This window comes from Carcharodon carcharias, chromosome 16, assembly GCF_017639515.1.
Source record: "Carcharodon carcharias isolate sCarCar2 chromosome 16, sCarCar2.pri, whole genome shotgun sequence".
Taxonomy (NCBI): domain Eukaryota; kingdom Metazoa; phylum Chordata; class Chondrichthyes; order Lamniformes; family Lamnidae; genus Carcharodon; species Carcharodon carcharias.
The window spans coordinates 75744852-75762686 of record NC_054482.1 but is presented as its reverse complement, the minus strand read 5'-3'; the positions used below and the strand labels follow the sequence as shown (position 1 = coordinate 75762686).

General features: G+C 40.2%; 1 protein-coding gene across 1 annotated transcript in view; it reads right to left on the bottom strand.

Moving 5' to 3' along the window:
* The window catches only part of ipo13b (importin 13b), a 231266-nt gene that overhangs the window by 172590 nt on the left and 40841 nt on the right, over positions 1-17835 (bottom strand). Inside the window, exons 3-4 of the mRNA XM_041208611.1 lie at positions 9454-9594; positions 4504-4645 (exon numbers count right to left, since the gene is read on the bottom strand). Coding sequence (XP_041064545.1) covers positions 4504-4645; positions 9454-9594 — 283 coding nt within the window. The remainder of the gene's footprint in view (positions 1-4503; positions 4646-9453; positions 9595-17835) is intronic.

Here is a 17835-nt window from a genome sequence, read left to right as displayed (position 1 = left end):
GAAACGTCAACTCTTTTCTTCTCCGCCGATGCTGCCAGACCTGCTGAGTTTTTCCAGGTAATTCTGTTTTTGTTTTGGATTTCCAGCATCCGCAGTTTTTTGTTTTTAACCTCAAGCAGCTCTGGACCCAGAAGGTCAAGCTTCAAACTGCAGCATCTCAGTGAGAGAGATAGCTAGTTCATCCTCCATGGATCCACTGCCACTCCCCTGGGATGGTGCCTCAGCAATCCAAGCAATTTGTTGGAAGTAAGATGGTTGGGCTGCTGTGAAACCCGACATTGCCCCTCTGAACACTATTATTGGCAGCCATGATTTCAGCAAGCTGAGCCTATGTGGCAACAAGCGAAGCCTGCATTACTTCAACCTTGTGCTTCATTGCAGCATTCAGGTTTCTGGTGGAAGCTACATCATGGTTGGCTCCACAAGTGTTCTAGTGGAGGTGACCACTACTTTCATGCTGGAAAGTATAGGCTCCAAGCTCCGCACAAAGCCCTGAGCCAATTTTGCCTCGAATGGCTCCATGCTTCTGGACATGGGTTGCCCAATGCATCAAGCATTTCATTGAGTATACTCATCAGTTTTCTTCTGTACTTAGCTTCAAAAAGTCCTCATCCGAATACTCTCCAGCAGAACTTGTGTGTGACCTCACCCCCTGGCAAGCTGGAACAAGCCCTCTTCTTTGCTCCTTATCCTTTGCTCCTTTGCTGCAGGCCACTCACGCCCAGTATCTCACCTGTAGTCAGTGATTATTTAATAAGGTCAGTGTTGCAAGTGGGAAAATAATAAAAATAAAAGGTGGCCTCTTCCTGAATTTCTTGGTAGAGATCTCTACAGTTGTCTTCAGAAGGGGTTTAAATTATTCATGTGGGCCCCAGATCAGAGAAAGATTTGGAAGCAACGGGTAGACAAGGAAAATGTTAAGTATCCATATAATTCTCAGATCAAAAGACAGGTTTAAAATTGGAGTTAATTTGTTGACATCTCTATCTGGGGCATCCAGGTGTGTTATGTTTCCACAGAAGTAGTTATGAAAGGAGGAACCCTTTTGTTTTGGGTTTATCACAGAATTTTAACAGTGCACAAGGAGGCCATTCAGCCCATCATGTCTGCACCAGCTCTCCAAATGAATATTATGACCTAGCGCCATTGCCCTACCTTTTCCCCGTACCCCTGCACATTGTTTCTATTCAAATAATCATCTCATGCCCTCTTGAATGCCTGGATTGAACCTGCCTCCACCACAATTCCAGGCAGTACATTCCAGACCCGAAACACTCGTGTGAAAATGTTTTCACTCACGCCACAATTGCTTCTTTTGCAAATCACTTTAAATCTGTGCCCTCTCATTCTTGATCCCTTTACGAGCAGGAACAGCTTCTCCCTATCGACTCTGTCCAGCCCCCTCATGATTTTGAGCATCTCTATCAAATCTCCTCTTAACTTTCTTTTCTCCAAGGAGAACAGTCCTAACCTCTCCAATCTATCCTCATAGCTGAAGTTTCTCATCCCTGGAAACATTCTTGTAAACCTCTTCTGCACTCTTTCCAATGTGCTCACATTCTTCCTATAGTGTGACGCCCAGAACTGTACACAATACATTAGCTGAGGTCTAACTAGTTCTTATATAAATTCAGCATAACCTGCCTGTTCCTGTACTCTATGCCCCTATTAATAAAACCCAGGATACTATATGCTTTATTAATTGTTCTTCCCACCTGTCCTGCCACTTTCAGTGATCTATGCACATATACACCCAGGTCCCTCTGCTCCTGCACCCACTTCATGATTTTACCCCTTATTTTATACGTCCATGTTCTTCCTACCAAAATGCATCACCTCACACTTCTCCACATTGAACTTCATCTGCCACCTATCTGCCCACTCCACCAACTTGTCTACGTCCTTTTGAAGTTCTACATTGTCTTCCTCGCAGTTCACAATGCTCCCAAGCTTCGTATCATCCACAAACTTTGAAATTGTCCCCTGCACACCAAGATCTAGATCATTAATATATATCAGGAAAAACAAGGGTAAATATCATCCCTTAGGGAACTCCACTACAAACCTTCCTCCAGCCCAAAAAACATCCATAGACCATTATTCCCCGTTTCCTATTTTTCAGCCAATTTTGTATCCACATTGCTACTGCCCTTTTTATTCCATGAACAATAACTTTGCTCATAAGTCTGTTATGTGGCACATTTCAAATGTCTTTTGAAAGTCCATGTACACCACATCAACAGCATTACCCTCACTGACCTTTTCTGTTATCTCTTCAAAAAACTCCAGCATGTTAGTTAAACACAATTTCCCCTTTAGAAATCCATGCTGGCTCCTCTTTATCAACTCATATCTTTCCATGTGACTACTAAATCTATCCCAAATAATTGTTTCTGGAATCTTGCCCACCACCAAAGTTAAACTGATTGGTCTATGATTGCTGGGCTTAGACCTACAAGCTTCTTTGAACAAGGGCGTAATGTTTGCAATTCTCCAGTCCTCTGACACCTCCCCTGAGTCTAGGAAAGACTGAAATCAGAGATTTTTCACAAAAGCAGTTAGTCAGGTTGGGAGCAGCTTTGAAACAGGCAGCTTACGTCTGGAAACAACTTGCAAACAGGTAGAGAAAGTTGCCAGTACCTGTGGGCCAGAAACAAAAAGCTATCAGAAACAAGGGTGTTTTCTGATTTTGGAGTCTCAGAGCAAGAAAGCAGTGAGGCCCAGGCTTGAGCTGGGGTGTCCACAATATCGAAGAGTTTAAAGAAAGTTGGAAGGTCACCTAGCTAGGTGCTGGTGGAAGGACCCCAAGAAACCTCATACCTCTGAGCACTGGCAGGAACACTGGGGAAAATCAAAGTGAGTTCCTAACAGCTGTGGCACACCTTGATTTGGTCCCAGGAGAAGTGAAGGAATCCTTAAGGTCATGGAAAGGATAGGGGAACCCATTAGTGCAAATAAAAGTAGAACAGGGAATGTCCTGTTAAAATTTTCCAGCTTAAAATCTAATTGTTTAGAAAATATATGGTGTTCAGTTAGTAGTACTTGCTTTGTTTAATTCTTGTACAATAAAGGTTTTTGTTTGAAACTTGAAACCTTATGGCATAATTCATTCAGTTAATAACTAGGAGTTAAGTTTCTTTTTAAAAGTTAATGGTCTCCCTCAAGGTCAGAACAACTGCAGGATTGTATGTTTAAAAAAATGGGGAGAGGGATAAACCCAGGAATTACAGGCCAACCAGCCGAACATTAGTGGAGAGGGAACTTTTAGAGACATTAATCCAGGAGAAAATTAATTAGCAATTGGAAAAATGTATAGTAATAAATGAAAGTCAAAATAAAGGCATGGCATTGAAAAGCAGAGGAATGAGACTAATGGGAAGAGACATGATTGTTTGAATGGCCAGTCATGCTGTATCATACTATGACTCTAGGAAAACGGACCAACAAGGGATGGACAATGTTCAATCTCTACCTAGGTCTAAGTAGAAAATTTCATAAATTATTCCATCTTTTAAGTATAATCTATATTAAATTATGCTCAGAAATACTATCGGAGATTGTTGCCATTTGAGGAGGAGGAGGAGGATCAACAATGAAAATACAATAAACACCAAGTGGTTGACTTGTTTTTGGCAAATAAAGATGGGATGGGCATATGGATAAGAGATCACTGGCATGGAGCAAATAAAAATCTGAATATTCAAACACTATTCTTTATAATTTAATACCAATATTTTCACCCTTGCTCTTAAGGGTCTTAATGGCTCACTGAAGTTGAAATGTCAAACAGAGCACTATTTATTCTTGGCAATGTTATTTGCTTTTACGAAGTCTCATCTGCAGCATTATAACTTCCAATGCTTAATTTCACACAAGTTATTATTTTTGTCAACAAGGAGAATGCACAGGGGGGAGGGGAGAGCGAGAGAGGGAGAGAGAGATCTATAGTGTAGAGGACAAGTGGGTTGTGCAGTAAAAGGCTGCATCAAGCTTTGCCTTTAGGTTGGTGTGGCAAGGACCTATACAAATAACCCAAGTTAAAAGCAACAAACTGCAGATGCTGGAAATATGAAACAGAAAATGCTGGGAATACTTAGCACGACAGGCAGCAACAGGGGAGTTAACACTTTGGATGCAGACCTTTAGTCAAAACCTACTCTTACAGGAGGGAAAGGAAAAATAAATAATTGAAAAAGAAATTGGTGGTGCAGTGCACCCTTTGTTTAAATCTCAAACTTCTGCTGGAATCCATGGCTTTTAAGCCACAACAAAATAAGATTAAGCAAGCTCTATACCATTTTGGATAGAAGCTCAGAAAAAAATATGAAAATATTTCCAAATTCACTCAGAGAATTAGGAAGAATCAAAGTTTTCTGCAAGACTGTTCACTATCCAGTGAAATTAGATTACTCACTAGCTCAAATTACATTTTAGTCAAAAATTTACATCTAGAGTTGCCATGTCATATTTGCATTTTACTCAATATGAAAATACTGCTCATACCTGAAGTGTATACCAGAATGTAAGGGTTAAAGAGCTTGTAGTTTCATTCACTGGGTAGTGGCCTGGAATTCCTGTGCAAAACATGATCATGTTGACAAGTGCTAGAAAAGTTTGCCAGTGCTCCACTTGCTCCAACAAGGCTCTGTACAAGGGACAAACAAACTTGAGTTAGAAAGTTTCCAATGGACACTTGGCTACAACATAATTCAAAGAGAATAAATGGGTATCTGTAATTCTGAGAATGTGGAAGCTGTAGCTTTAATACTTTAAAACTGACATTTTAATATTAACACTGTTATTGGTCAACAGTGTAATATGGCACTTTTATTTCAGTAATGCATCATATTAACAGGAAGACAATATTATATGCTTTATGTGGAAAAAGAGGCTTCTGTGAAATTTCAGGAATTACTTAAAATGAAATTATTTTACTTAATTACATTTCCTTATACGTTTGTTAAAATTTCCTTCTATTCTCCAATTATTTACATTGCTAAAAGGATAGCATTACCATCCCCCCTTGATTGGCACCCCATCCACCACCATCAACATCCACACGCAGTGACAGCAGTATGTACCATCTATAAGGTGCACTGCAGCAACTCATCAAGGCTCCTTCGACAGCACCTTCCAAACCCACAAACCCTATATGATAGATTGGCATGGGCAGCAGCTGCATGGGAACGCCACCACCTGCAAGTTCACCTCCAAGCCACACACCATCCTGACACACACCCTGAACTATATCACCGTTCCTGGGTCAAAATCCTGGAACACCCTCCCTAACAGCACTGTAGGTGTACCTACACCACATGGACTGCAGCAGCTGATCACCACCACCTTCTCAAGAGCAATTAGGCACAGGCAATAAAAATTCTGCCCTTGCCAGCGAAAAGTTAGCTCAAGTTTTTACTTAATAGAATAATAATGGATTAAATTGTGTACAAATGAAATATATCTTTTTTAGTTGCTTGTACTGTTGCTGTTGCTTGTAAGAGTGATTCCAATTCCCATTATACATTACACATGGATTTAAATGAGACACAGCCTGAAGTTACTTAAAACCAGAACATTTTGAACAGGTATTTTGCAATCCACTGACTCTGGGCTCTTTTGCATTGTCTATTCACATGAGCCAACCACTGGTTGCAGTGCCTTCAGTTGTTCAGGCCTGAAGATATAGAATTCCCTCTCGAAAGTTCTCCACTCTAAAACATTTTGGACCAAGCCTTTAGTAAACCCTTTAAGATCCTTTTCTAAGCAATGATGGCAACGACAGCATTTATTGCCTATCCCCGATTGCTCTTGAGGAGGTGATGGTAAGTCACTTTCTTGAACTGCTGCAATACATCTGGTGTAGGTACACCCACAATGTTTTATCCATAGTAGTTTGACACAACTGAGTGGCTTGTTATGTCATTTCACAGGGTAGTTAAGAATGAACTATATTTCTGTAATGTGGAGTTACGTGTAGGCCAGACCAAGTAAGATAGCAAAACACACACACACACATACACACACAGCGCCTTACTTTTTGGTTTATCGTTAATTTTTATCTAATTATACTTCTGTGAAGCACTTAAGAGGACCTTTTTCCTAGTTAATGGCACTATATAATGCAAACAATTGCTCAGATTTTGTTCAACAAAGCTGATAATGGAATTATGTTAAACTGATCTGAGGAGGTGGTAATTAAATTTGATAAGTTATTGCTCCATTATTCTAGTGAAAATCACTTCAATGGTTTTGGTTTTAATACATTTCCTGTACCTAATGGTACAGCTTCTTCACATGTAACTCCACATAGAATTTCTTACTCCCAAAATTTCCAATGGTAGGACATTCCATCAAAGCTCAAAAGATTCTATTAATTTCTACATAATCACATGTAACTCTTTCGAGTACAAACACGTTTCCATCTGTTTCAGATGAAGTTACATTGTTTCATAGTCTGCCATTGTGAGATTTGAACTCTTGATCTTGGGGTTACAAACCCAGTACCATAACCACTTGGTTATTTAGGCCAGGCTCATAATCACATGTAACTCTTTCTTTCGAGTACAAACCCGTTTCCATCTGTTTCAGATGAAGTTACATTGTTTCATAGTTTGCCATTTTGAGATTTGAACTCTTGATAATCCTTTAAATGAAATCCAAATCAACAAAATTGGGATAAATCAGGCACAGCCCCTAATTCAGGTCAGCTGTAAAACCAAGGACAAAGTTTAAAGGAACCTTACAAACTTTAAATCAAAATGTGATTAAAGGGGTCAACAAAACACCCCAGTCCCCGCGGTGCCCACCAAGCACGGAAGACCTCGAGAGTGTCAGCAGACACCGCGTTTTCCCTCTCCAGGGACATCCGGCAGCGAACGTAGCCGCAGAAAAATTGTTTTCATGGTAACTCTTTTGAGTACAAACCTAATTCCATCTGTTTCAGATGAAGTTACATTGTTTCATAGTTTGCCATTGTGAGATTTGAACTCTAGATCTTGGGGTTACAAACCCAGTACCATAACCACTTGGCTATTTAGGCCAAGCTCATAATCACATGTAACTCTTTCGAGTACAAACCCGATTCCATCTGTTTCAGATGAAGTTACATTGTTTCATAGTTTGCCATTGTGAGATTTGAACTCTTGATCTTGGGGTTACAAACCCAGTACCATAACCACTTGGTTATTTAGGCCAAGCTCATAATCACATGTAACTCTTTCGAGTACAAACCCGTTTCCATCTGTTTCAGATGAAGTTACATTGTTTCATAGTTTGCCATTGTGAGATTTGAACTCTTGATCTTGGGGTTACAAACCCAGTACCATAACCACTTGGCTATTTAGGCCAAGCTTAAAAATTATACAGTTATATACAAACTCTTTACATTCATGGTTTGTGCTGTAACTCTTTCAAGTACAAACACGTTTCCATTTGTTTCATAGTTTGCCAGTGTGAGATTTGAACTCTTGATCTTGGGGTTACAAACCCAGTACCATAACCACTTGGCTATTTAGGCCAAGCTCATAATCACATGTAACTCTTTCGAGTACAAACCCATTTCCATCTGTTTCAGATGAAGTTACATTGTTTCATAGTTTGCCATTGTGAGATTTGAACTCTTGATACTCTTTTTGAGTAAACCTGTTTCCATCTGTTTCAGATGAAGTTACATTGTTTCATAGTTTGCCATTGTGAGATTTGAACTCTTGATCTTGGGGTTACAAACCCAGTACCATAACCACTTGGCTATTTAGGCCAAGCTAAACTCTTTACATTCATGGTTTGTGCTGTAACTCTTTCAAGTACAAACACGTTTCCATTTGTTTCATAGTTTGCCAGTGTGAGATTTGAACTCTTGATCTTGGGGTTACAAACCCAGTACCATAACCACTTGGCTATTTAGGCCAAGCTCATAAAATTATACAGTTATATACAAACTCTTTACATTCATGGTTTGTGCTGTAACTCTTTCAAGTACAAACACGTTTCCATTTGTTTCATAGTTTGCCAGTGTGAGATTTGAACTCTTGATCTTGGCGTTACAAACCCAGTACCATAACCACTTGGCTATTTAGGCCAAGCTCATAAAATTATACAGTTATATACAAACTCTTTACATTCATGGTTTGTGCTGTAACTCTTTCAAGTACAAACACGTTTCCATTTGTTTCATAGTTTGCCATTGTGAGATTTGAACTCTTGATCTTGGGGTTACAAACCCAGTACCATAACCACCTGGCTATTTAGGCCAAGCACAGATGAGAATTTCAGGAAGTGTTGTAACTCTTTCGAGTACAAACCCATTTCCATCTGTTTCAGATGTTACATTGTTTCATAGTTTTGCCATTGTGAGATTTGAACTCTTGATCTTGGGGTTACAAACCCAGTACCATAACCACTTGGCTATTTAGGCCAAGCTCATAATCACATGTAACTCTTTCGAGTACAAACCCGTTTCCATCTGTTTCAGATGCAGTTACATTGTTTCATAGTTTGCCATTGTGAGATTTGAACTCTTGATCTTGGGGTTACAAACCCAGTACCATAACCACTTGGCTATTTAGGCCAAGCTAAACTCTTTACATTCATGGTTTGTGCTGTAACTCTTTCAAGTACAAACACGTTTCCATTTGTTTCATAGTTTGCCAGTGTGAGATTTGAACTCTTGATCTTGGGGTTACAAACCCAGTACCATAACCACTTGGCTATTTAGGCCAAGCTCATAAAATTATACAGTTATATACAAACTCTTTACATTCATGGTTTGTGCTGTAACTCTTTCAAGTACAAACACGTTTCCATTTGTTTCATAGTTTGCCATTGTGAGATTTGAACTCTTGATCTTGGGGTTACAAACCCAGTACCATAACCACCTGGCTATTTAGGCCAAGCACAGATGAGAATTTCAGGAAGTGTTGTAACTCTTTCGAGTACAAACCCATTTCCATCTGTTTCAGATGTTACATTGTTTCATAGTTTTGCCATTGTGAGATTTGAACTCTTGATACTCTTTTGAGTAAACCTGTTTCCATCTGTTTCAGATGAAGTTACATTGTTTCATAGTTTGCCATTGTGAGATTTGAACTCTTGATCTTGGGGTTACAAACCCAGTACCATAACCACTTGGCTATTTAGGCCAAGCTCATAATCACATGTAACTCTTTTGAGTACAAACATGTTTCCATCTGTTATAATCACATGTAAGGTGGTTACTTCTTGCTTCAACCACAATTGCTCATTAAGGGCCAACTCTCCTCCAAGCTAAGGGCCAATATCATCACAAACTAGATCTAGCACTACAGAGAAGGGGAACATACCAAATTTAACATACTTCAAAGCAGATCAGACAACATTTTCTAGGCTTCATTTTTGTTTCAAAATGATTCTCCAGAGAGTAACAATTGGTAAAACAGGATTGAAGTGCAAGGGAAATAAGAATATTGCAAACTGAACCTTGAGTGATTTTCTCCAAGAGCCACAGCGATTCTGCAGATACCATGTGATGTCTCCATGTCTCCATTTTGAACAGCTTGTCTCAGCTGCTCCTGCAATTGCAGGACCTGAGGGATCAGCTTCAGTAATGTGTTTACATATCTGTAAGTACCCAAAGGGAATCCAGGAGTTAAAACCAAGCAAAGAAAATGCATGTAATATGACCATTTTTTTTATTTACACAATTTCAAAGCTACAACATACTAATTTTAATTCAAAATATTTTGTAGAATTTTTTGATTCAAAAAGTTAAATGGCACAAAGATTTTATCCTTTAAAAAAGTGCTATTCCCTAAAGCCTTATTTTCACACACTCAGCTTTTAGATGTTCATCCTCCTGCAGCTCCTCTCTATTTCCATCATTCCTCAGCTAAGAAAAGAGGAAAACCTGCTCCAAGGTCTCTATCCATGAGATAGCACACAGGAGTATCTATACAACTTGGCTTTGTGGGAACACTTGGATATTTGCATCAAATTAATGTTTAAACCAATGATCCTACTATACATCAAGCTGTGATACAAAGTTTGATGTTTCACTTCAAGATTTATACACCAATGAGCCACCAATCTTTTGCAAACCTTCAAACTACAAAATTAAAATTAAAAAACCCAAGAAAATAAAATACATAAGCACAAGTAGGCTTCACAGTCAGATCATCAACTTGGGGGCTGCGTAGCCCATAGCATAAACATCCAGATGCAGAAATATGATTAGGTCAGACCAGGAAGGCTAACTCCTTTGAGAGTTCTTCTTCTCCCCCAGAGGATGAATGTCTTGCAATAACTCAGTTACCATCTACAAGAACCCAGCTGAGCTAGGAAACTTGTAATGTGGGAGAAGTGGGTTACCAATTATTATATTCTAGTATTTGAGTGCAGAATATCCTCTGTACACTACAAGTTGTGCTGTAGCTGATTTAGTACTTCAGAGGCCTCTTTGACCTTGTATTTCAAACCAGGATTTCTTTTAGATTCAAAAGGAATTCACAGGAGTAGCTGATGTAACTCATTCAAGCCTAATCATTTCAAAATAAAATACAGCAATAACAGAAAATTTATCTCTAAAACTTGCCTTTATAATGCATTAGTCATCCCTTCAAGTGTAAGCTACTAAAGAAAAATCTTCAAAAAGTTTAATTGTCATTGTAAAAAAAAACTACTGGCGGAAACCAGATTCTTAAGGTCTAAAATGGTGGGGTTGGCAAATAAAAGCCTCAAGGCCATATCACTGGCTGAAAAACCCAAAGCCTTCAAAACTTTGCAGATTACTTCAATGAAAGCACTGAACTCTAAAGGAGGTGGACAAACAACAAATTCTGTTCGAGCTTTTCTCCCTCCCTTTACTTAGGCAAGGCAAGATTGCACATTCAATGGGCATTGTTGGGTGTGTTGCAAGATGCAGCAGGTGAAGCTGTGGAAAATACATTTGATAGGACGATATTGTAATCGATAACCTTCACTCTAAGAGACTACGATTCTAACTGGACTTGCATTTTGGTATGCATTTGACTGCAACAGAACAGAAGAACAACAATAGCTGATTTAATTTGCAGTTGGATCAGCAGGAGGATTAGTTTTTCAATATGAAGAATAAGAGAAAGGGCCTTTGAAATCACTTGAGAAGAACTGGATTGTTGCTTTAGCTAGATACACAAGGACAGGGGAGCATCTAAATTCTAGATTTCTGCAGTTCATACAATAGTACAGTAGTACAACAGGAGGAAGCCATTCAGCCCATCAAATCTATGCCAGCTCTTTTGAAGAGCAATCCAGTTAATCCCACTTCCTCACTCTTTTTCATATTCCCATATTTTTTTTCCCTTCAAGTTTTATCTGAAATTCAGGCACAAGTATGCTCATTTAAAAAAAATACAGCTCAATTATGATGCTCTTCCATTCAAATGGCAATTGATGGTAGTCAAGTTCTGAGCACTCCAGCTGGTAATAACACATAAATCCAAAAAAGCAAACTCCACATCTCTTCATAACCCCCAACAGTTCGATAAGTACCCAGGCAAAGAAATAAGAATAGAATTATTACCACCATCACTCTCAAATAACCACTGCCTCCATATTTATCAGACTACTTGTCAAAATAAGAAGTTCTCGATGAGCACCAATTTCCTCCAGTTGACACTGGGAAAGCCAAGGTAATTGTATTTGGCTCCCTTAACAAACTCTGTTCGCTCACTACTGGTTCTCTTTCCCCCATCCCCACCCAACATCCCCCTGCAGCCCCACTGTCTATAAATAGACTTGGCCCGAGACAGTAAGAATATTGCCATCTTATTTAACAGAGCTGAGCTTCCAACTACATAACTCTCCATTACAAAGACCATTTACTGTCACCAGAGTAATATCGCCAGTTTCTATTCCTGCCTCAGCTCATCTTCCGCCGAAACGCTTATTCATACTTTTGTTACCTCCAGCCTCAAGTATTCCAATGCTCTGCTGGCAGGCTATCTTTCAGCCTCCATTAACACAAGTCCATCCAAAACTCTGCCGTCCATATTGTAATTTTCACCAAGTCTCGACTTGCCATCAGCCCAGTGCTGACTGACCTACATTGGCTCCTGGTACAAGGAGTACAATTCATCTAATTTAAAATTCTCATCCTCATGTTTAAATCTATGGCCTTGCATTACCCAATATTTGCAACCTCCCAGTATTACATCCTTGTAAACTTGGTATTCTTCTGGCTCAGGCCTTTTGTGCAACTCCTCACTCTTCACCCCACTTTTGACTGCCACACCTTCAGCTTGTGGGCCCCACACACTAGGATTTCAAAGCATAGGCTTTTTGGGAAGAAGAACCGATTTTGTAACCATTTAGGAATTGGTAAGGAAGTGGTGATGAGTAGTCGAGGAGATGGGGATACTAGTCAGTTGTCAATGCTTAGATATTGAATGACATAATCACAGTGAGAATTTGGGTTGATTGTTGGAGGAAGTAGCTAGTAACTTAAAGGACAACAATAGGTTTAGGAATTGGAAGTAATGAATTAAAGAGGTAGTGAGGCTGAGTGGTTCATTGAGGAGGTGAGCAAACATAGGTGGTTATCATTGAAATCTAATGAGAATTTTGAAAGTCTGCAAAATCCAAATGATGCATTCAATTTCTTTCCAACTAAATTTGCTTGTTTGCTTTGAAGAACTGTTTTATAAGAACATAAGAAATGAGAGCAGGAGCAGCAACATCACACCTCTCTACCGCCTACCCCCAGTCACCACCCTGACTTCCAAAATCTAGTCAGCCATTCAATATGCTCATGGCTGATCTTCTATTTCAGCTACACCTTGGGACACTAATCTCACATTCCCGAATTCCTGTAGAATCCAAAAATCAGTCGACCTCAAGACTTCAATATAACCCAGAGACTAAGGGAAGAATTTTTCAGATGGTTTTCCACCCCACGACCTGAAGAGTTGACAGGGAACACATCCCTGCTGTTATCAGCTACCCAGTGGCCATTTAATGTTCAATGGGGCATTAACTGGCAAAAAGCAAGACTTCCACCCTCATCTGGAGGAGGAAGTCACACCTTGGAGAGCTGCCAGCCAATCAGATGGCCAGCTGATCTGTAGTCCCAGGAGCACCAAATCTGAGCAGTAGTCACTGCTCAAACTACAGCCAGTACCTGAAAAAGAGGAGCTAATGGAAACTAGACTGAAGGCAAGTCCAGGGTATCAGCGCCCGTGAGAGTAGTGAGGGGGTTGGGGACCAGTTATGAGGGGCTGGGGTGAGGGGGAGGGTTATAACTTTGTGGTGAGCTCCTCTGAAGGGCACAAGGAACCCCTAAAAAGGAGGTACTGCCCCTTGCCAGACACCATCCCACACAGCTAAAGCTGCTGGGCTACCCACTTGGTATGGGCCATGAGTAAAACAGTGCCAGGGTGAGATGAGGCATCCACCTGTCCAGTCACATAAGATAAGACAGGTCGGGTGAGGGGATGGGGGGGCCCCAGTTTTTGGCAGTAGAGAATGCCAAAGAATTCACAGTACTTGAATGGAAATAAATTCTCCTCATATTAGTCCTAAAGCCCTTATTTTGAGATGGTGACTCTTAGTTTTAGACACTCTAGCTAGGAAAACATCCTCCCAGCATTGTCCTGGCTAGGCTTGGTAGGGCATACACATGATGCACCCGCCACCATTTTTTTTCCCACAGCAGCGGATAGCAGGATGTCCCATGGACAGGCAGGTAAATAATTAATATACTTAAATCAGGCAGTTAAGAGTGTAATTGAAAGCCCAATTTAAAATTAACTTTTGCTACACTGGTTTCCCAGGGGTCAGAAAACTCCGTTGTGAAAGAGAGATGGGAGCTGCTGGATCCCTAAGGCAAATGTATATATTGGCACTCCTTTTGGGCCAGAAGGAGCAGGGTGCACCTTTGGACCCTCAAGGAAACATTTGGTCACTCCCCACCTCCATTTGGCCAGCTGCCAGTTGGGAAACAGCTAAAAAAAAAACTCCTGCCATTAGATTTGGTAGGACATACAGGTTATTGGTTTACGGCCTCCAACCCACCCCTGCAAACTTCTGGGCAAGAGTTCAAACCCCAGCAAGGCTTCTTGTGGTGAAATTGAATTCAATGAAATCAGAAAACGACTATTAAAGCTGCCAGATTGCCATAAAGACCAAACATCTTTAAGGAAAGGGAATCTTCTGCATATATCTCCAGTACCACACTGTGTAATTGACTCAATGGTTCAGGGAAATGAGGGATGAACAACAATAGCATGTTCACAACCCAAGACCAAATTTTAATAAAATAGTGTAAATATAAACCAAGAAGAGGCTCAGCAAGTAAACGTGTTGGTGCTTTTAGTTTTAGTTTGGAAGGAAATGTACCATGCTGTATCTGCAGCTAGGCCTTAACACGTACAGAAATGAAGGGAAGACGCAAATGTTTGCACAGCACATCCAAAGCATAAAACGAAAATAGGTAGGCTGCTGGAGCTGAGATAGCAAAGTCATTAACATAGGACTTTGAAGAAGTAGGCCATTCAGCCCTTCAAGCCAGCTCCACCATTCGATAAAATCATGGCTAATTTGATTGAGGTCTCAACTCCATTTTCCTGTCTGCTCCCATAACCTTTGACTCCCTTGTCTATCAAAAATCTATCCTTGATTATATTCAATGACCAAGCCTCCATTGGTTTCTGCAGACGAGAATTCCACAAGCTAACAACCTCAGAGGAAAAAAATTCTTATCATCTCCATTTTGAAAGGGAGGCCTTTTATTTTTACACTGTGTTCCCTAGTTCTTGTCTCTCCCACAAGGGGAAACATTCTTTCAGCATCCACCCTCTCAAGTCTTCTCAGGATCTCATATGTTTCAACATGATCACCTCTCATTCTTCTAAACTCCAATAGGTATATATCTTTTTTTGGTACTTATGTTGCCAAGGTTGGTTGCACGGGCAACTTGTTTGATCTCAGTGCAAGTTGGGCTCCGTTAACAGACTAGATGCAAAGAAACAACACAAGAACATCTCTCAGGGCAGGGAGCAGAAGATAAAGCTGTTCAGTGAGGGGAGCAGAAGGAACGAGCACTGGCCTTAGATCCAATTTAGCTTTTGTTAAAACAGGACTCAAATGGATAGCAAGGCAAAGAACAAGCACCACCTATCTTGGAAATTGGGATGGGAGAATTCAAAGCTGAACATAATATATAGGTATGTTCAAGTGTGACAAACAGGCATTACAGACACATCCTGACAAGAAAATGAAAATGCTGAAAGTGCATATTCCACCCAAAGTCTGGATATGTTACTAGCAGATCACCCATAACATCGTTCCAGGGAAAATCGGCACATATGGTTTGTTATCCATGCCTTCTGACTTATTGCTGCCAGTTCTCCATCTCCTGATTTGCTGATGTTTTTCTGCTTACCTTGTCATTTTGTTTTGCTTGCTCAGGGGCACAGAATGGTGTGCATTTTAGCTCGGGCTGAGACAAACCTAACCACAGTGGGAAGTAGAAATAGAAGGTGGGAGAGTTTGCACGGTCAGGCACAGGCCAAGGGCATTTACTTTGGTGAAAATCAGCAGCAATAGTGGGAGTGGCTGGGTTAATGTTGAAGAGCTCGGGTTACAGGCATTGCGGGGTGCCTCAATGCTCTCTACACTAACACATTGCATCTCATCAATCCCAAACCATCTATCTATGTCTCCAATTCCCCACACTACAAGTAAAACTGGATCCAGCATCACTCTGGAATCCAGTAACATATTTTAGAAAGCATTTACATCATTAAATTGTGCTCTGCCCCTCCCCCCTACCCCCACCACAAACATTATAAGAACAATACTGAACAGAAGCTTGGAACTTGCCTCTATTATGCAATCCATCCAAATAAAGAGTTTATCGTGCATATTTTATATACACTCTTTGAGTTCAGTGTTATGAAATGTAACCAAGTTGTCTGTGGTGCAAAACATTTTAAGAACACTTTCAAAGAGAATTAAATTTTCCAACATGCTTAATGAAATGGGGGGTTAAGTGAAGGAGGGGGTGGAGAGGAGAGGATACATTAAAATGCTTTGAGCTATTCTAGATAATCAGTCCAGTGAACTAATAGGTTAGAACACAATGATTTAGTTCAGGAGGTTTGAAGTTCATTCACACATCATAGATAATGCAGTGGTGCAGAGCTTTTCTTTTAAACAACTGTAACGATATAATTACAATTCCCTATACCTAACAGGATAGTAGCTGGATTATTTGGGTATTCACACCAGTCTGTCAAATCAACAAAAGTTCCTTGCTCAGATTAATCACAAGAGACTTTATATAACGTGGACAAGTCTTGTACAACATGAAATGCAGTCAATATCTGAAGGAATGTTATGACTTAGCTTTATGTGCAAGTTTATTAAAACTGATTTTAAAAGCAACACTATTAAGAGCTTCACTTCACTCCAAGGACTCATGAATTGTCTAAAAGTTTGCTCATATTTAGAGCACAAGCTATGTAAAAAAAAAGTAGCCAACAGTTATTTCAATCCAAATTACATTTTCTACAAATAAATATTGATGAGCAAGAACCAGGTCTATAAAATATTGAACAAAAATATTTCTGTCTTTGCCCCTGAACCATTTCTAAATCTGGCAATCAATCCTTGGGCCCTGTTCTTTGTCTCACCATGGAATGCCCCATTTGTTTCATGAAGGCTGAAGGAAATTACTGTTTCCCCATGATTTTTTTCAAGGCAGGAGACATCTGATCCAACAAGGTTTCCCCCTCTGAGAATCAAACACCAGTTAGAACCAGGCGGTTGGCAATACGAGATATCTTCATACATTCTGGCAATTTACATGCTAACATTGGTCCAGGGATAACCAAATAGAATGTTGTCAATCTTTTCTATGATCTCCTCGTACAGATTTAAGCATTGACATCCTTTCATGAATAGGACAGCATTTTGTACCCGGACAGCATTTTGTACCCGGACAGCATTTTGTACCCTCTTACCTTTACAAGCGTCTGGCAGGAGTTATTTCATGCTGAGTGCATTTGTTAAGCTAAAGATGACCTCAGCCAAAGTGTTGGATGGAATGGGATGGGGTGGGCAGGGGGTTGGTCACAGCTTGGGTACCCGTTCTTTCAGCATTATTCAGATGGATTCGAACAAGCAGTCGACGTACGGCAACAACCAGCCCCTAGAAATAAAGTGTATCAATGGGAGCCCAGGGTTGAGGGGACAGTCCTCACCTGGCAGAAGGCAAAGAGCTTCCTAACACCTCAGTCAGCTTGAGAAGACAAAGCACAAAGTGAGAAGACTGCTGCTAGCAAACAGACAAGGGACTGCCACTTCCATCTGTAGAGATTGGCTACATTCGCTCATTTGTTCTCTGGGGTTGGTAAACTGCTCTCACCTGTCACAGTTATATGCTCTTCCTGTCTATTTAGCATATGCATCATTTTAACCGGTTGCTTTCTAATAAATTACTTTAAAATCACTTGAGTTCTCGACTGCCCTTTTGGGTGATCTGTGACTCCCGAACCTAAAAAACTTACAGGAGGCACAACAGTTTAGAAGGACGAAATGCAGAGAACCAAAAGATTGATTTGTTCATTCATAGAATTTTCAAAAGTATGCAGTTAATCAAAATACCATTTCAAGAAGATAACACAAATATTGAGCAGGCTCACAAGCACACAAAATTCAAGTGGACCAAACAGCCGGGCAGATTTATTTTTTTTTTTACACACCAGCTGGGAACAACTTGGGTTCACAATTCGTTGTTTGGTTTAAGCAAGTAATAACTTGTAGAATACCACGAGGTAGGCCGATACAGAAAACTGAAACATTACAACCTCTGAATTCAGTTTT